Below are 20,483 nucleotides of genomic sequence, written 5' to 3'. Positions count from 1 at the left end.
TTTCCTTTATGAAGAAAGTCATTCTTACTTTTCTGTGCTTTCTTTATCTGTAGGATAGGAATATTGAGAACTGCTCTAGCAGCCTAGGATTATCAAAAGGAAAAAATGGGTTCATAAATAGGGGAGCATAATAAAAATATAAAATTACTCATCATTCTGCCTCTAAGTATGACTCTTATTTATTTAAGGCAATGTGGTCAAGTGACTTGCCCAAGGTCACACAGGTAATTATTAAGTGTCTGAAGCCCAATTTGAACTCAAGTCCTCCTGACTCCAGGGCTGGTGCTTTATTCACTTCACCACCTAGCTGCCCCTAAGTATGATGCTTGATGGGCAGTTAGGTAGCAGAGTGGATAGAATTCTGGATCTGAAGTCAGGAAGACTCATCTTCCTGATTTCCAATCTGATCTCAAACACTTACCAACCTGAGCAAGTTACTTAACCCCGTTTGCCTCAGTTTCCTCATATGTAAAAAGTTGGAAAAATGGTAAACAACCCTAGAATGTTTGCCAAGAAAACCCCAAATGATCTTGACAAAGAATTGGATGTGACTGAACAACAACATAAGTACTATTTTTTCAAATTTTTTTTTTACTGTTTCTCTTATTTCAACTCTGTGATTGGAGCCCTGAGAGGGAAAGGTTAACTAACAAGTTCATTACTTTGATCCTTGTCCCTATAGCTTGCTTCATCCCAAGGATATTACCAAGGAAACAGAGTATAGCTGTGAACTCAAGTTCTGAAATACTAGTTAACTAATTCAAAGCAGTTCATTCAGTTAAAGATGGAGAGGAGTAACTTGAAAGAGATGTTATCCATGGGTGACTTATCCAGGCTCTCTATGGCTATGTCTGCTTGTCCTGGATAGCAGAATGATAACGAATAGGTTTCCATGCATGGAGAGATAACATTGCATCATGCTATTCCATTGTCCTGCCTGCATTGTGTCTCCTCCCCTTTCCCTTGGTGCATCATTATTTCTCTTGCTTCCCATATTAAGCTACAATTTCTGAGCTGTGCTAGGTCTCGTAGCATAGCTGTTTTCTGAAATGGCTGACTGGAACCTTCTTACCTCTCCACTTGAGTGAAAACAGCTATGCTTCCTATGGAAAAGGAGAAATGATGTGTGTGTAAATATGCACTTGGGGCTATATTTATATCAGGTGCACTTTTATTATTACTTACACGCGTGCCCAAAAATATAAATACAATTTCCATACCTGTTAGTTGTCCAGGTAGGCACAGACACATGTGGGTACTTAGAAAATGCAGGGGTCTCAAAGAAGGTGCTTCTGGTTCCTGTGCCAAGGTTACTTGTCCCTGAGGGCCAGCAATACTGTAAAAAGGAAGAGCTCTGTTTTTCTCTAGCAGCTCAGGATTGCAGCAGTGTGGATCAATGATAAGTGTGGCAATAGTGGGTAAAGCATGAGACATCAAGAAGCCTGGGTTTTAGTTTTAGTTGTCACTAAATAGTTATGTGTATCCTTGGGTGAGTCATTAATCTCAATGGGCTTCAGTTTCCTCATGTTTCTAAGGTTATGGCCAGCTGTGGATTCCAGAGAGCATGGATATTTTTTTCCAGTGTATCTAAGATAAAGATGAAAAAATGGGATACCTCAATGATGGAAAATTATTATGAACAGAGAGTTGGCCTAAATAATTAAACTAGCTTCATTGGACCCTCAGTCTTCATGTTTTGGCTTTCTGGCCTCAATTATACTAAGATCACATGCTATTGTTGAGTTAGATTAGTTTTCAAAGCTACTATTTTTGTGGCTATCCCTCTGTGGTTTGGGACAAGGGACTTGTCTATTAGACTAAGGAAGGAGTAAGCTCCACAAGTGCAATCCCGAAAGATTGTCTGAGGAGAAATCATAAAGATAAATGAAAGATCTCCCTTTTAGCTGGTGTAATCTCCAATCCACAATATATAGCACTCTGTTTGGAGTAGGATGGGGAACAGAACATGGTAGAAGAGTTTGGAAAGGTCCCTGAGACAACTTGTTAAATTGGAAGAATAGTATCCCAGAAAGTAACTGGACCAGAGTCTCACTACCTATTCTGGATGTACTAGCCTAAGTATCAGTGTCATGCCGATATCCTATCCCCTTCCTCCTAGCACTGGTTTAGAAATGAAAGGGCAAGGAGAGTTGGTCCAAGTATTAAATATGATCCTGATGTGATTTAAAAGGTGTAAGGGGGAATTTAGTTTTCTCCTAGCTCAACTGATAATAACAGAGGTAATAGGGTGTTAATTTGTTAACAAGTTATTAACTCCTGGGTGTTCCCTTTATGAGGTACAAACAGGTCTCTTGAGTGAACAAGAGGTAGTTAGCTCATTGGACAAGCAAAAACTGGATGTGATATTTCAGGGCTTTAAATATCTAAGCCCTCAGGACAATTATTGAGTTTGGAGGTTTTCTTTGAAGGGGTGGATTTCTTCCCTCTTCCCATCCCATAAAACACCATAGTGTTCAGCAACTAATTGTCTAGAGGGAGACATCTCACCTAGCAGTTGGAGAATATATAAATTTCAACATTGGGGGAGTACAAGTAGAACTGAACTCATTAAAGGATGAAAGAATACATCCACACAGTTGTATACAGAAATATATTTTACTCAACAGGGAAACAGAAGGGAAAGGGGAGAAGGGAGAATAAAAGGGAGGGCATATTAAGGAAGGGAATAGTCCTATGCAAAATAAATTCCAACTAAGGATGTACAGATATATATGTAGTCTTTTTTGTGGTTGCGAAGAACTGAAAACTGAGGTGTTCATCAATGGAGAATCATTAAACTATAGTGTATAATAGTGATGGAGTACACTTGTTTTATAAGAAATTATGAAGGAGACAGTTTCATAGAAAACTGGAAAGATTTGTTTGAGTTGATGCAAGAGTGAGGCGAGCAGAAGTAAGAGAATGATTTATACAATGATAACCATATTAGAAGGACAAACAGCTTGGAGCATGATACCCACCTCCAGACAGAGAGGTGAAGGACTCAGAATGCAGAATGAGACATATGGAACAAAGACAATGTGAAAATTAGCTTTGTTTGATTATATATTTGAAACAGGAATTGTTTTTCTTTCCCATTTAGGAACTGGTAGAGATGTGAGATGGAGAGAAGATGGATTTTTGTTGATTGAAAAATAAATAACGTTTAATAAAACAAATAAAAGTTGAAGGAACAGGCAAACATGGTTATAAAAAGTCACTTTTTTTTAAAGGTTTTTGCAAGACAAATGGGGTTAAGCAGCTTACCCAAGACCATACAGCTAGGTAATTATTAATTGTCTGAGGTGGGATTTGAACTCAGGTACTCCTGACTCCAGGGCCAGTGCTCAATTCACTGTGCCACCTAGCCGCCCAAAAGGTAATCTTTCAAGGGAGAACGTTGCTTCAATGAATATCATTCTTGATAGTTAAGTAAAAAACTGGCTATCCACTCAAGACAAGAGACAATTCTGGCGAGGGAGAGTTGAGCTGTGGAGGCAGCAGACTCTGAAGCCCATCTGAGTAATCCATCTCTCAGAGATGCAGCTCTGAAGATACAAAAAGAGAAGGGACATCTTGCCCCGCTGCAGAAACATTGTGAGTGCCTTACTACCATTTTACTTTAAATTTGTACAAACTTGGATGTGGTTTACATGTATTTATGGGAAAGTGAGCTTTAGGGTAATGTAACATCTAACAGTTTTCTTATGACATTTTTGTAAAAGTCACTTTTTTGTTGTTGTTGCTGTTGCCTGATTGTTAAGGGGAAGGACACTAGTAGGGACAGGGACCAAGAATGGCAACTACCTCCTGGGGAGGGGCACTTCAGAGACTAAAGTTTGTTGATAAAATAGAGAGGGGCAGACACTAGAAAGCTGGTAAAGGAGGCTGGAAGGTTGTGGAAGGGAAGGAGAGAGATGAGAAAGGGGAAATTGTTAAGGATCATATTTAAAGGAGGAGAGAGAGAAAAGAGAAGGGGAAGTTATCGGTGATATGGTCCAGGGATGAAACTAAAAACTAAGTTTGGTTTCTGAGATAATGAGCCAAGTTACCAGTTTCTCACCTCAAATCAAAAGATCTCAAGCAATAAATTCCAGAAGTTTAAGGAAAAGTTTTCTAGGCATAGAACTGGAACAATGCCTCCTCTGGAACAAGAAAGGTGATTAGGAGGTGACTTTTTATATGAGTAGGGGTGGATGGAGAAACTCATATTTGGAGTAGATAGCAGAGAGAGGAGTCTAGAAATGTTAGGGCTTTGATTCTAGTTCAGGTTCTGGAATTTTCAGGTCCTGCAAAGCATAAAGGTTATGTAAACCATGAGGCTGATCTGGAAATGGGGGTTAAGGGTGAAAGGTTGGGGCAGAGGGTTTTCAAGGATATTTAAAGATAAGATTAATGGGAAGGGTGAGGTTAGGGGAGTGGGAAATTAGAATCAGGAGTTGCTGTGAGTTCCCCATTTCTGGTATATTCTTGGTGTGGGACCTTGTCATGCTTTTAAGGTATACCAGTTATACTCCACCTCGGGCTGGTTTTCTAATGCCTCTCTTAGTTTTTAAGAGTAAATCACAGGACTGTTAGGCTGTGCTTTTTCAGTATAAAATTCCAGAGGAGGAGGAGGGAGAACCAGAAGCAAGTGTGACCGAAATAACACCACATCTGAAGTAAGATTCAGGAGTCTCACTTAACTCTGAAATCTTTCTGGTATTCTTCAACTTCCACTGCCCTCGTGATCAGTCTGGGAAGCATAATATAGGAGAGACTGCTTTGCCTGCTAGGAAATGAAAAAGTCCAGATCTCAACCAGAAATCCCTTTGGCAAAGTCGACTACCTTTCCCAATGCAATCCTGCTGAATTGGAGGCCTCTCATCCTGGTTCCTCCCAAAACTCTTTAATAGAAATCTTAATCTTAGTCACTTGTGAAACTCCAGTTTTTTTTTTTTTTTTTTTATCTGGAAAATTAAATTCAGACACATTTATCAACTGTCTACTTTGGCCTAGAGCCTGGAGATTCAAAGATGGAAACCAGTACTGTGTCTGACTCGCAGGGTTCCAGTCCCGCCGGGAGTGTGTGGCTTGGACACGGAGGAGAGGCAGTTAGGTGGTGCAGCAGATGAAACACTGGGGCTGCAGTTAGTAAGAGCTGAGTTCTAATTCAGCTCAGAACTTAATAACTGTGACCGGGCTTGACAGTTGATTGCCTCTGTTTACTCAACTGCAAAATGGGGAGAATAAGGTCACCTAGCGGGGGATTGCGAGAATTAGATTAAATAATATTCGCATTCATTCGCACGGTGTCTGACACACAGTAGACGTTGGTAGCGGGTGCTATGCCCCTTTCCCCAAGAATAGGTGTCAGTCAGGTAGAAGGGGGCGAGGAGAGACCCTGGGACGTGCCTCGGTGAAGTGAGGGGGCTGGGAGAGCCTGCGGTTCGCACAGTGCCCCAAAGCGGTCTCCGGAAGGCGGCTCCGCGGGCCGCCTGCCCTGCGTCCCCGGGCCGGGCCCCGGGCCCCAGGCCCCCGGGGGGCTCCTCGGCCGGGCCAGGCTGGCGGGCTGAAGGGCATTAGGACCGTGAGGATCTCTTCCCCTCTCCTTCTATCTCTTCCCCCCACCCCCTCCACCTCGCTCCTTGTTCTGCTCTGCGGGACTGAGCGGTGAGACGGGAGCTGAAAGGACCGGCCGCGGCCGGGGGAGCCGCCAGAAGCGCCCCCCGAACTGCTGCCCCCGAGCCCCCCGGACCGCCCCCCGCCCCGGACTGCCCCCCGGTCCCCCCCGCCGCCTCCCGGGTTGACTCGGGCTCGGGCTCCCAGGCAGCCCCGGGGCGCTCAGCATGAGGAGGATCCGCGCTAATGCCATCGCCATCCTGACGGTGGCTTGGATCTTGGGCACTTTCTATTACTTGTGGCAGGACAGCCGATCCCACCCGGCCTCCCCCGGCCGGTCCCCGGGCAGCGGCGGCGGCCGCAGCGGCCCCAGAGCGGCCGCCAGGCTGGAGCTCCGCCGAGAAGACCGCACGGCCCCCCCCATGGTGAGTAGACCCCCGGGGCTCGGCCCCCGCCCCCTGCGCTCCGCCCTCCCCCAGCCTCGCCGGCTGCAGGCGCTGTCCCGGGGGACCGCGGGGCCCCGTTTGACAAGAGAGCCGGCGTGGGCGGGGGCAGCTGCGAGCCCGGCCCGGACATCTTTGTATATGTTGGAGAATTCCTGCCCGTTGTTATGGCAACATTTACAATGATGGAAAGGGGCCGGGCCTGGGGACGAGGAGGAAGAGGATTGTGAGCGTGTGTGCGTGTGTGCCTGTGTGTGTCTGTGTGTGTTGGGGGCGGGGGGCGAGGGAAGCGTAAAGGAAGGACAGAGCGCCCCCGGCTCCGAAGGGAAAAGTGACAGGCGGTGGGGGAGGGGAGGAGGGGCGCCGACGGGCGGGAGGGAAAGTGTCTGGCGAGTTTGGCGGGCCCGGCTCGCGCGGGGCGCTGGCCGGCCCGGGGAGGCGGCGGCGCTGCCGGGCGCGGAGGGGGCGGGGGCGGGGGCGGGGGCAGCGCCGCGCGCCCCCCCGGGCCGCCCGCCGGACTCCGGCCCGGCCCGGCCCGCTCCCCCGGCGCCGCGGGCCGCGGCCGAGATCCGCCCGAGAGCGCGTGGGCACAGGCGGGTGTCCTCCGCGCGGAGTTGCGGCCGGACGGCCTGGGCAGCCCGGCGGCTCGGGGCGGGACGAGCCCCGCGGACTCGGGCGTCCTCCTCCCGGCCCGCGCCCTCCATCCAGTCCCGACTTTAACCTGTTTCTGCAGAGACTCGGTCCTCGATGTCCCTGCCCCCACTGCCGCGCGTGTGTCCGTGTGTGCGATTGTGTGTGAGTGTGTGTGTGTGAGTATGTGATTGTGTGTGAGGGTGTGATTGTGTGTGAGTGTGCGTGTGAGTATGTGTGTGAGTGTGAGTGTGTGATTGTGTGTGAGTGTGTGATTGTGTGTGAGTGTGCGTGTGAGTATGTTGTGAGTGTGTGTGAGTGTGAGTATGTGTGTGTGAGTGTGATTGTGTGAGTGTGCGTGTGAGTATGTGTGTGTGAGTGTGAGTGTGTATGTGAGTGTGAGTGTGTGTGTGAGTGTGAGTGTGAGTGTGTGTGTGTGCGCTCGTGCGCGCGGGTGTGTGACGAGATGAAGGAGCAGCTGGGGAGAGCGGGGGTCTCTCGGGCTCATTCTCATTTCCTCCAGTCTCCCAGTTAGGTGGAGCAGTATGGACGAGATTTTCCACCCTCCCTCTTCCTCCCCTGCGAAGCCTCCAGGGGCGCCCACGGGTTGCAGTAGTGCGAGGGGTGTGCGTGCGTGCGTGTGCATGTGTGTGCATGTGCGCGTGTGTGCGTGTACATGTGTGAGTGTGCGTGCCATGGGCGCGTGTGTGCGTGGACATGCGTGAGTGTGCATGTGTGTCTGTGTGTGGTGTCCGTGTTTGCGTGTCTGTGCGTGTGCGTGTTTGTGTGTCTGTGTGCATGTGTGCGTGTGTGTGGTGTGCGTGTTTGTGTGCCTGTGGGTGTGCGTGTGTGAGTGTGTGTGTGCGTGTGCGTGTGCATGGGGCCTCTCCGCAGGATCCTCTCCACGAAGGTCGGATATGAACACGTCAAAGGAAACTTGGGAGACCAAGGCAGTGTGGGCCGGGCCGCGGAAATGGGGCGTCGGGCGTCCGGCCCGGTGGGCCGCTGCCTGGCTGCCTCCTCCCCCGCCCGAAGCCCTCGCTTGGTCCAAAGCCCCTGGTTGACGCCCCCGACCCCCGGACTCCGCGCCCGGAGGCGAGCTGGAAGGCCGAGCGCACGCGTGGGAGAGGCCGGCTCGGGCCGCCCGGGCCCCGCTTCTGAAGTTGTGGCTCCCCGGGGCGCTTCCAGTCCCGCAGAGCTTTCGGCCGGAGAAATGGAAGAAACGGGCGGCCGGGATGGGAGCGCAGGCTGGGACCGGGGGCGGGGGTGCCGAAGGAAAGGAGCGGGGGGCGGTGGCAGAGGGAGAAGCGGGCCCGTGGGGCATTGGGAGGAGCCTGCGCCCTGGAAGGAATGCAGACAACTGGAAGGAGGGTTCGAGAGAGGTCCGCAGAGCCCGAGGCTCAGGTGCGGCTCACCTGAAGGAGCGAACCGGGGAGGCAGCCCAGCGCTTGCAGAGTCTTGGCCTCTCTACAGCTGCTGTAGGTGTTTTTCCATTGAATCAACTAGATTTTGACCCAGGAGGCATGGTGGACAAGTACTCAGAACGCGATTCTCCCTCTGTATTACAGTTTTCCAGTAATCCCATTCTAATGTTGGTCCTTGTAAAAAAAAAAGTTGCTAAAGGAAAAATGCTTCAGTGTTTGGGATCAAGGAAGCAACAGAATGAACCAAAATAGCACCCCCCCCCCCAATCCATTAGTATCATCTATCTTCTCTAATTTTCTTGGACAGCATTTGAGTCTGCTTCTAAGCCCTGGGGGAGGGGGGTTAACTCGGGGGGAGATGGGAAGGAGAGAAAAGAAACATGATTTGTGATGTCTAGTTCTCTCGGCATTCAATTTCCATAGGATAGCAGGAAATGGGCTAATAGAGGAAAGAGAAATGTTTCAGCCGTACTACTTAGGGTCCTGCGTCTGGATCTTGATAGAATTCTTATCTTTTATATTTCCTGCATCTTGAAAGATTTGGTCTCAAATTCTTCCCTCTTGTCCTCACCCCTAGCTCTACCCATTGCTTCCTTGAATTTCCTCTCTCAGGTCAGCCTGGCAACTTGCCCAAGTCCCTAGAGATGCGTGTTGGATTTTTGATTGGCCAGATTCTTTTTTTAGGGAGGGATTTTCTCTAATCTCTATAATTTAGGGCCAGATTGGAGAAAGTCTTAAATGTATTGTTACAAGATAGATTGATAGATACATATAGAGGGATGATTTGGAAAGTGAGTGGGTTTTTAAAATTGAGACACTGGAAAGATGATTAGAGATAAGAATCAAAGGCAGGCTGAATTTAGATGAGTTTGAAGAACCTTCTCCAAGTAGTGATCTCTAATGTCCTCTGAATTCATTCATTCATATAGACAGTAAATATAAATATATAGTACTAATTGTCTGTATCACTCCTTTGCCACAAGTTATCATCCTCTTCTCATCCCTTGATTGTCTTGTTTTGCTGTTCGGTTTCTGTGGATAGGGACCATATGTTCTATTTATCTCACCAGCTCTGTGTTCTCTATGCACATTAAGCTGCCCAGCATTTGTTAGATTAATGGGATAATAAAGTCCCAAGAGGCTTCACCTTCTTTGTGAAAGTGTGAATGAAAGTTGGAAGTTAGAGATGCAGGAAAATAACAGGCAAAGGTGAGGTGTTTAGAGGGGGGGGGGGAGAGAGGCAGCAAGCACACCTTCTATATTACTTTGAAGCTTCACATCCCTGCCTCTCTGCCCCTTAAATCCATGGACCATATTTCTTTTGTTTTCTATTTCTTAACATCCCTGACTTGAACTGATTTTATCAAACACTTTTCTCTGCTTTTCCTAGAGCTGGGATGTTTGGAGTTAATTAGATAAATAACACCACCACTCTCTCTAGGTATTAACAAGCTCTTTTACAAAAGTTGCAAATGCAGGAGAGATTTTCTTCCCTCCCTGAAGTTTGGAAACTACTTGATTTCATTCTCTCTGTTTCCAAGTTATTTCCCTGGCTAGTTAAGTTGAAATACTTGATGAGGATGTTTCAGACCAATTTACTGCCAGCTAATGGTGAGAGGCAGAGAAAATATAGCAGAGTCATCATAGCCTTCCAGGAAGAAGGACTAAAATGTGCCAAATACCTAGGAAGAGATGGAGTTTATCCTTGTAACTCTTTTAGCATCCAAGGTGCATCATACTAAATAAGTATTTAATAAAACTTAAATAATAAATGAAGAATGAATAAGTAACCTGGATGTGCAGTCTTGTTTTTTTAAATCTAATAGCATGTTCCAGGAATCTGGGTTCCCAGTTTCCTGATATAACTCCTTCATTATAACTAGGCTACACGGACCTCGTGTGCCTTAGTTTCCTCAGATGTAAAATGGAATAGTAATAGGACTTAACTCATAGGGTTGTTGTGAGGATTTAATGAGATGATATTTGTAAGGTGCCTAGCAAAGAACCTGGCTTAATGTTTAGTTTCTCCCTCTGATCCCTACCCCAGCACCATATGAAATTACTACTTAAAGTTTGTCTTTCCAAAAGATAAGTTCTGACTTTGGTGTCTGTAGGAGAGCCTAAGGGAAATACAGGCATTGTTTCTTTGAGGGCAACTCAGAATGTTATAATATTTGGGATTTTGATGTAGCATAATTCACAAATTAATTAGATAGCTAGGTAGTAGAGTAGATGAAATAAGAGACTTCTAGAATCAGAAAGACCTAAATGCTGTCTCAGACACTTCCTGATTGTGTAGCCTGGGCAAGTCACATAATCTCTATGTCTCAGTTTTTTTTTCTAATCTGTAAAATGAATAAAATAATACTATACCAGCCCTACAGTGCAGTTGTTAAGCACAAAATGATTTGATGTGTGTTTGGTGCTTTAGAAACTTTGACATGCTATATAAAACTAGTTTATTATTATTATTATTATTATTATTATTAAATTATAGCATCTCTATGTTGGAAGGAACCCTAATGTCATGTAGTCCTATTCATATCAGAGCAGGAACTCTTTCTATAATTTCTGTGAAGTAATCTAGCTTCTGCTTGAAAAAAACCTCTAGTGATGTTGGGGAATTTGCTACCAGTTGAAATCATTCTACTTCTGTATGACTGTTAATTGCTTTTTTCCTGATGAAATCTTCTACAACTTCTAATCATGATTCATAACTCCTAGTTTGTGGGGTCACATAAAATGCTTTCACACATTATAGTTCTTAGAAAAAGCTATCACTTTTACCCTAAGTCTTTTCTTCTCTGGACTAAATGTCTCCATTCCTTCAACCAATCCTCAATAGGTTATGATTTATAGCCCCTTCCCCATTCTGACTTCCTCTCCTCAGGATTGACCCCTAGGCCTGAATGTAATAACTATCATAGTCTGACTAGGGTAGAGTCCCCATGAGTACTTCTCTTGTTTTGAAACCTATACTTGTATTAATGCAGTTCAATGTTACATTAGTTTTACTAATAATCAAGTCATTTTATTGACATTTATAGTAAGCTTATAGTCAGCCCACTGAACCTGATGTGGAATTCATAAATCAGAACTCAGTTTCTGACTTTTTATGAACTGGATTCAGTGTTAGGTGTTCCTCCAAACATCTTTTTGATTTGTACTCTCTCTCTACTATGATTTCCTCTGAGAGTATCGTAACTTGAATTGTTTTGTTCCCATCCATAATCTTCCATGGGAATACAGACCATAGCTCATATTTAGATCTCTCAAAAATGGTAAAAGGGCCTTTAGTTCTCATGCAAGTACTCAAACTAATAAAACATTAAATACAGACCCAGGTCTTGTCCTTTGTAAACACCAAGCGTTATGTAGATTGTGAAATAAGACAGGGAAGATTGATTGGAGGTGGATTGTGGAAGCAATAGAAAGACATTGAATAGAGAAAGGACATGATCAGTTTTATGCTGATCTATACATATAGAAATAAGATTTTGACAAGTCTGCCTTTTGATGCCAACTTCATTCACTAAACAAAGTATCTGCATTTGGGAATCAAGCAATAATAACAAAAGTTTGCTGTAATCTGGTTTCATTATCTTATCTGATCCTTGCAACAACTCTATAATGTACAAGTTTTTGTGTTCTCCATTTTATAAGATATAGGCTTCCTTATTAAGAAGAAGAACCAGGATTTGAACTTGGCTTTTCATTCAAAGTTCAGTAATCTTTCACCACACCACATGGACATTCAGAAAAAATAATAAGTTGTAGAGTTGAGTTAAGGAAGGAATTTGGAGGACATTCATCTTCTTTGGGAATAGTAACTTCAAAGTGCCATGCTATTAGTAATTTTTAAGACTGTACTGCTTTCCTTCTCATTAAATGGAAGGGAAATTTCAGCAACCCTTTCCACCCTATCCCTGCTTTCTTCAAGATTTGTTTTTGAACCTAGCAACTTTGGAAAGACCTGTGCTCTATAGAAATGTACCTTTAGAATTTCAGAATTGTAAGTTTCTAAGTTTTCAAAGAAGAAATCCTTTAGGCATATAGAATTGAATCTTTATAGAATATGGAGCATTTTGGAATACTGTATGCTCTGGAATTTACCTTGATTTTTGAAGGTTCAGTGTTTACTAGACCAATGTTTCTTAGACTATCATTTCTTCAAAATGTATTCTGCTTATCCATTCTGGGATTATATATTCAGAGCATGCAATCCTGGGAGAAAAAATAAAGCTCTATGTATAATAAGAAGCATTATGTAATTTTTAAAGATTAAAGATTACTTTAGATCAAAAATCAAAACTGTTTGGATTTCCTTCCCCCATACCCACTCCCAAAACCATAAGTCAAATTAAATTCTTTTAGAAATATGAGGTTTTATAGAATATATATTTTTTTCTTTAGAGACTTGAATTCTCCCCATTCTTTAGAAAATCTGAAGTTATTCATTCACTGGTTATTTGAAGGTACCAGAGTATTTGTTAGCTATCTATAAATGAATTTCTATCATTTTCAATGGTCTTTACATAATCCACCCCATGATTGATTTCTTCTGTGAATATGTATAAAGTTTGTCATCTTTACTATACAATTATTTGACAATTATATGCTGTCTTTACTTGCTGTCATTTTGTGTTTGTAAGTTTGTGTGTGTGTGTGTGTGTCTGTGTGTGTGTGTATATAAGTCTTACATCCCTAGTTACATCCCTTGCCTTAAAGGCAAGGACCACATTTTATAAGCTTTTATCATATCATATCATATCATATCATATCATATCATATCATATATCATATCATATCACATCATACCACATTATATCATATCATATAATATCATATTTCATATCTCTTAATAGTATTTCTAGGCACATAATAATGTCTCACTAATATTAATAACAATAAAAGCAAAAATGAAGAAGAGGCAGTAAAAGAAGGGATAAAGGACACAAGTGAAATCATCATCAGTATAGTGGTATCAAAGTTTCAGAGAAGGCAGACAGGGATAGGATCAAGAGCAATATGGGAAGCCTTAGTGAAAAGGTCCTTATCACTTCTAAGGAAGGTGGAGAAGAGAAGATGGGCAAAGACAGAGAAGTGTTGTATATAAAGAGGAGGAAATGAAAGAACTTTGAGTGAAGTAGGCCATCTGCTCAAAGTGAGGATTAGGGGTGGAGAAGCTAGGAGGCACCATAGATAGAGTCAGAGCCTGGAGTCAGGAAGATTAATCATCGAGTTCAAATCTGGCCTCAGACACTAACTAGCTGTATGACCCTGGGGGGGCAAGTCACTTAACTCTGTTTAGCTCAATTTCCTCATCTATAAAATGAACTGGCAAACCATTCCAGTATCTTTTGGGGTCACAAAGAGGCAGATATGACTGAAATGACCCAACAATAATGGGGGGGGGGATAGACAAATGAGAAAAGTGAAAAAAGTGAAAATATTGTGGATGGGCTTAAGGGGAATAGGATTTGCAGTTTCAAAAAAATTAAAAGAATTACCCTGCAACAGTGAGATGCTTTCCCTCCACCTGCCTGAATGACATGAATATATAGCAGAATTAATTGTTAGGACTTAGAGACTTTTCCCAATAAGGTCTATGTTTCTCCCAAGAAGGTTTAGAGAAGGAGGGTATTACAGTAGTATTGAGAACAACTCAATTATCACACGGTTGAGGGATTCTAGGGTGTGCAAACAATGCCTTTTTGGTTGACTTTAATTTTAATTTTTGTGTTTTTTGCAAGGCATTGGGGTTAAGTGACTTGTCCAAGATCACACAGCTAAGTAATTATTAAGTGTCTGAGGTCAAATTTGAACTCAGGTTTTCCTGACTCCAGGACTGGTTCTCTATTCACTGCATCACCTAGCTGCCTTTTTGGTTGACTTTTGAACCAAAATTTCTCTGATAAGCTAATTTTCAGTAAGTATTGATAGATGTAGATACATTCACATTGAGGGATAGTGTGTTACAATAAAAAGAGTACTTGCTCCAGAATCCAAGGATCTGGGTTCAAATGCTGCCACCTTCATGTACTATCTGCACAAGTCATTTCAACTCCCTTGGTCTTAGTTTCTTCATCTGTCAAAATGAAGAATTTTGACTTAAAGGCCTCTGAATTTCAATTGCAATTCTAAGTCTATGATCCTATTTTTAGTAGTTCGCTTAAATACATTACAACTGCTTGTACTTTTTTTTTTTCCTTAGGTACTTTTCTTAAGGATAATTCTGTTATTGCAGGAAGGAAGAACTCACTTCTTTTACATTCTCAGTTCTCTGATATTCTCATGATGGACAGAGAGTTTTAGTCTCTTATAGAGCTACTGAAAAGATTCTGACATTTCTGGGATCCTGGTTATGTTGCTTTTCCCCCTGTGAGATTAGACAGTGTGTTTAAGCTGTCAGGTTCTTTCTTTTGATTATATAATATACAATCTATTGATTAGTAACAGCACAACTATAACTTTTTTATCTTTTGGGATTAATTACAAAACTTATTAAACATCAGCAAAGCTAAATTAACACACTTTGTAATAATTCACAGTGCATTAATGTTATAAATTTTCAATCATTCCCTCAAAGTTTTCCACCAAGATTAATTTTCTATTCATTGTTCCCTCCTTTTTACTTCATATGGGCATTATTTTTTTTAGGTTTTTTTGGAGGCAAATGGGGTTAAATGGCTTGCCCAAGACCACACAGCTAGGTAATTATTAAGTGTCTGAGGTCAGATTTGAACTCAGGTACTCCTGACTCCAGGGCCAATGCTGTGTCCACTGCTCCACCTAGTTGCCTCCCCCCCAATATGGGCATTATTAGTATATACTTTGTTCTTCTAGTTCTGCTTTGCCCCATTTATTTGTAATTACAGAAAACTGGAAGTATTATTATTTACATAGTTTTCTTTTGTATTTTATCAATGGATGAAATTTGTTTCTGAGCCATTGCTTACCTAAATCTCCCACAGGATCCTGTTCTTTCTTTTATTCTTGTCAAGATTTTAAAAAAAGAATAGCAAACTTCCCTTTATTCTTAGAACTAGACTTTTAGGATAAAAGAATATGTAAATATTACATATAAAGGCAATAAAGGGAGGAATATGTATGTCCTAAAGAATCTCAGAAGGAATATAGAGAAACATTGAAAGATTTATTTGAACTTATGCAGAATTAAGAAAGCAGAACCAAGGGACCACCATAATAAAAAGGAAAACAATATTAGAAGATATTACAATTCTGATTAAATGCAATGACCATTCTTAGTTCCAGAAAAATGATGATGAAACATATTTTCCTCTTCTTGGAAGAGAACTGGTAGACTATGGATGTAGATTGTTGCAAATGTGGGCTATAGTTTTCTATTAAGTTTGTTTTGTTTAACTGTTTTGCCTTGTCACAAGAGAAAATTCATGTGGGTATAAAGTGGCAAGAGTAGGGTGGAGAGTAAAAAGTAAGGAGGGGGGGTGGCTAGGTGGTGCAGTGGATAAAGCACCGGCCCTGGAGTCAGGAGTACCTGGGTTCAAATCCGGTCTCAGACACTTAATAATTACCTAGCCGTGTGGCCTTGGGCAAGCCACTTAACCCCATTTGCCTTGCAAAAACCTAAAAAAAAAAAAAAGTAAGGAAGGGTGATATAAAAAGAAAAAAAGGCATCAATAAAAGGTTTACAAAATTCCAGATCAAAAAGATTCTTTGAATAACCTGTACAAATAACTTAAAAACATTACAATCTATGTGGGCTCTTTGGCTGATTATTTAAATTATTAAAATTTTACAACAGCCAAATTAATTTCAAAGAGGTTCTCTCTTTTTAACTTATGACACATTCTTAATATAGTCTCATAGCATTTGTCTATTTAATAGATAAGAATAGGCTTGGAACCCCATAGAAAATATTCCTTTTTATACAGAGAAAAAAATGTCCATATTCTATCTAATCCAAAGTTTTAAATAATTTTAATCATTAAAAAAGAATAGTCAAAAGCTTTCCTGGTGAATTCAGTTTGAAGTTTATGTTCACACTTAAGGAATCACTAAAAGTTCTTTATGCAATTTAATTTATTTTATGTAATCTTTATTTGTGGTAATAATAATGCTATTATTATTATTATTAAACTTAAACTCCTTAAAATATTTGATGGTTTTCCAAATATATTCATCCATATTATCTTATGTGATGTTTACAAGTATCCTATAAAGTAGACAGATCAAGTGTTTGTATTCCCCTTTTATGGATGAAGAAACTGAAGATCTGATGAATTGTCATTTGTCCATGGTTATCTGTCTAATGAGACAGCAGAGTAAAGATGCCAGATTTTTTGACTCCTTATCCAGGCAGATTTCAACTGCATTTTACTAAACCTTGATATGAAATGATATGAAAAAATGAATACAGAATTGATAAATTAGGATACTATTTTTATGTTATTCGATATATTGAAGTTTAGAAATTTCCCAAATGGAATATATATATAGTGTTAGCTGGTGACAGCTATTGACTAAATGTGATAAGGCATCCTTGTTCTCCAAGTTATCATAAATATGCAGACTAAAGAAGTGCAAAGCTTTGGGAGCAACAAGTGTGAGGTTGGGAATACCATCCCTAGTATGGAAGAAATTCTATGACTGTACATGGAAAAATAGACTGAAAGATTGTGAGATGAGTCAAAAGTTAAATGATTGAAATGCTCTCTGGGGGGCTACATTGTGCAATAGATGTCATATTGCTGGTATATATCCACTATACCATGGACATGAAAAATTAATAATTTTTTTTAGTTTTTGCAAGATAAAGGGGTTAAGTGGCTTGCCCAAGGCCACACGGCTAGGTAATTATTAAGTGTCTGAGGCCGGATTTGAACTCAGGTACTCCTGACTCCAAGGCCGGTGCTCTATCCCCTGTGCCACCTAGCTGCCCCTAAAAATTAATAATTTTAAAACACATGGCATATCTACCATGTGTGAAACAGTATGCTGAGGGTGCTACAAGTGATAAAAGTAGAATTTACAGTTGTATTAGGTATTATGCTGCTTCCCAGGTACATATACACACAAACAAATGACAGGAGGCATCAAAGAACACTGGAATGGCTTGGAGTCAAGAAAACCTTGATTGTAAATTTACCTCTTCCACATACTAGTGCAGCTAGGAGTGCTGGGCCTAGAATAAGGAGGGCCTGAGTTCCAATTCACCTTGGGCAAGTCACTTAACTCTGCTTTAGTTTCTCATCTGTAAAATGAGCTGGAGTAGGAAATGGCAAACCACTCCAGTATTTTTGCAAAGAAAACCCCAAATTGGGTTACAAAGAATCAGACATGACTGAAATGAGTGGATGACAACAACTGCCAAATATTACTTATGTGACCATGGGCCAGTTAATTGACCTATCAGTGCCATGGACAACTCTCTTTTTTTTTTCTTCTTTCTTTTTTTTTAATATTTTTTTTTTGCAAGGCAATGGGGTTAAGTGACTTACCCAAGATCACACAGCTAGGTAATTATTAAGTATCTGAGATGGATTTGAACTCAGGTCCTCCAGACTTCAGGGCCAGTACACTATGGACAATTCTCTAAGATGGAAAATAACACAAGGTAATTTTACAGGTAAAAATACACATGGTCTGCATTGGTATATGGAGCTTCCACAGTAACTTATACTAGTGAAATTACAGATCTGAACAAAAAAACCCAAGCAGATGGTCCTATATGTATTTTTGATTGTATGCCAGAGCATTACTTTTTTTTCATCACTTCTCTTGAGTTTCTTGATCTTTTGTTACTCCACATGAATTTTGTTACTATGTTTTGCTAGCCATGTAAAGTAATCTTTTTAGGTAACTTAATTGGTATGGAAAATCGGCAATTTTATTGGTAGGAGTTAAACATTTAAAAATAAGTGAATTAATTCAGGTATTTTAGCATATCGTAGCTATAAACAATTAATATTTATTCTAATATTTAAGTTATTCTTTTTTTAAAGCATCTTGTAGCTAAATTCAGGTGTCTTGCTAGATAGATTTCCAAGTATTTTAGTACATTCTGTAATTATTTTGAATGGAATTCCTCTATCTTTTTTTGGTAGTGTTTAGAAAAGCTGATTATTTATCTTTGCTTATTTTATATCCTGCTACTTTGTTGAAGTTAATGTTTCAATTACTTTTTTAGCTGAATCTAAATAGAATGCCAAATCATATATACAATGTTTTGCTTTCTCTTTTTCTGTGTGTCCCATTAATTTCTATTTCCTATCTTAATGCCTTTATCAGCATTATCAAGTAATGGTTATGATAATGGAAATCCTTGCTATTTTTCTTATCGAATTGGAAAGACCTCTGTCATAATTTCATTACATATAATGTTGGTTCTTGGCTCAAACAGATACTGTTTACCATATTAAAGATTTATTTCTATGCCTAAATTTTTTAAAAATAGAAAAATGTGGTATGTTTTTGTGGTTTTAATTATTTTTGTTATTAACTTCATTATGTTCACAATATTCCTAATATTGAACTTACCTTGCCTTCCTAAATTGTTAAGCTGGGTCGTTTTGTATAATCTTGATATGTTGCTGTGGCTCTTTGCCAGTATTTTATTTAAAAATTTTGCTTTGGCATTTATTAGGGATATTGATTTATAATATTCCCCCCCTCTCTGTTTTATTGCTTCTTAGTTTAGGTATTGGGCCATATTTCTATCATAAAATAAATCTAGTAAGATTCCATCTTTTTTCTACTAGGAAATCAATTGGTATAATAATAAAACTAATTATTCTTTGAGTGTTTGCTCTAATTCATTTGTAAATACCTTTGGTTCTGGAATTTTTATTTCCTTTGGGAATTTCCTTATGGCTCCGCCCCCCCCCCCCCATGGTTGGGCTATTTAAACCTTCTGTTTCTTTTTCTGTTAATCTTAGTATTTTATATATTTGTAAATTTTCATGTATTTCATTTAAATTGTTAGCATATCATTGGGCAAAATAGGCTTTGGTAATTTCCTTTATTTTTTCTCTTAATTCTTTTATCTCCCTGAATCTATCCTTCCTCTTAATTTCTTATTCCTCTGTACCTTTCCCTTTGTTGAATTTTCTGTTTGTAAGGATTTTGTCCAACCCTCTTTTGACAGGTTGTGACGAATTTCATGTTCATGTTATACTATTTCTTCTTTCTCCATGTTTGTATAATCTTCTTGTCACGTATCCTGCTTGTATCAGATACCTGGTTTCATTTCCTTCCTCCCCCTTGTTTCCTAGCATATTTCTTTCCCTCTCCCTTTTCTTCTCTTAAGAGCATCACAACATAACAAACTATTGCTTCAACTATCATTTAACTCCCTCTATAACCCTTGAAGTTATAAGGTTCTGAGGGGACACTTCTTTCTTCTTCTTCCCCTATTAGAATGTAAACATATCATCATCTTTCTATGTTCTGCATGCTTCCTTATTTGCATTTCAAAGTTTCTACTGTCTTCTGGCCTTTTCATCAGAAATGCTTCAAAAGCCTCAATTTTAGTTACTGAATCAATTTCCCCCTTCCATAGGATTATACTCCATTTTGCAGGCTAACTATTCTTGTTTGTAAACCTTTATGTTTTTGCCTTTTGCAAGATCATATTCCAATCTTTCCTTTTACTTTTAGTGGTAGTTGTCAAGTTTTGTGTGATCCTAAATGTGTCTCTCTTGTCTTGAACTAATTTTTCTTTGACTTGGAGGCTCTGGAATGGGGGTTATGGTATTTCTGGAAGTTTTCGTTTTGGAGTCTGTTTCAGATGACTGGTGGATTTTTTTTCTTTTCCCTTTGCCTTCTGGTTTTCATAGATGGTGGAGGCAGGGTTAGAGGCAATGCAATAGAATATTGTTTGGTGAAGAAATTTAAGACAAAATATAATGTTGCCTTGTATTATTTTCTAAAAATTGTTTTGCAGGGATTGGGGCACACAAGACATTAATTTCCTTAATTAGAGTGATGTGTGTTGTGTATGTGTATTGAAATTAGAGCATTTATCTGAATGAACTACATAGTACCTGGCAAGCTCTTTATTTTTTCTTGCAATTTTTCTGTTCCATTTAACTACAATCAGGACTTTGGAGATTAAAAGTGCTCTAATACTAAGAAGAGCTCAGAGCTCTAGTCCCTTAGGCAATGCCTATTTCTGTCTTTTGCCTCAGGTTCTCATCTATAAAAGAGCAATGCCAGGCCCATTAAGACTTACCTGCTTTTTTTTTTCTTGGCATCCCCAACAACTAAAGGTATTTTATCTCTCCTCAAATTTTTCCATGACTACTTTGTATTCTTTTGCTTGAATGACATTCTACCTTATATGATAATTCTTTTTTGTACATATATCTCCAACTGGTAAACTTCAAACTCCTTGATGGTAAGG

The 20,483-nt window shown here is 40.7% G+C and overlaps 1 protein-coding gene across 1 annotated transcript in view; it reads left to right on the top strand.

The window, feature by feature from the left end:
• Window positions 1-5,722: 5,722 nt before the first annotated feature.
• The window catches only part of GALNT16 (polypeptide N-acetylgalactosaminyltransferase 16), a 122,547-nt gene continuing 107,786 nt past the window's right edge, over window positions 5,723-20,483 (top strand). Inside the window, exon 1 of the mRNA XM_074236040.1 lies at window positions 5,723-6,026. Coding sequence (XP_074092141.1) covers window positions 5,829-6,026 — 198 coding nt within the window. The 5' untranslated portion in view covers window positions 5,723-5,828. The remainder of the gene's footprint in view (window positions 6,027-20,483) is intronic.

The sequence above is a fragment of the Macrotis lagotis genome, chromosome 4 (assembly GCF_037893015.1).
Source record: "Macrotis lagotis isolate mMagLag1 chromosome 4, bilby.v1.9.chrom.fasta, whole genome shotgun sequence".
Lineage (NCBI taxonomy): Eukaryota > Metazoa > Chordata > Mammalia > Peramelemorphia > Peramelidae > Macrotis > Macrotis lagotis.
Note: the sequence above shows the minus strand (reverse complement) of the source record. Positions and strands in the feature narration are given on the sequence as shown.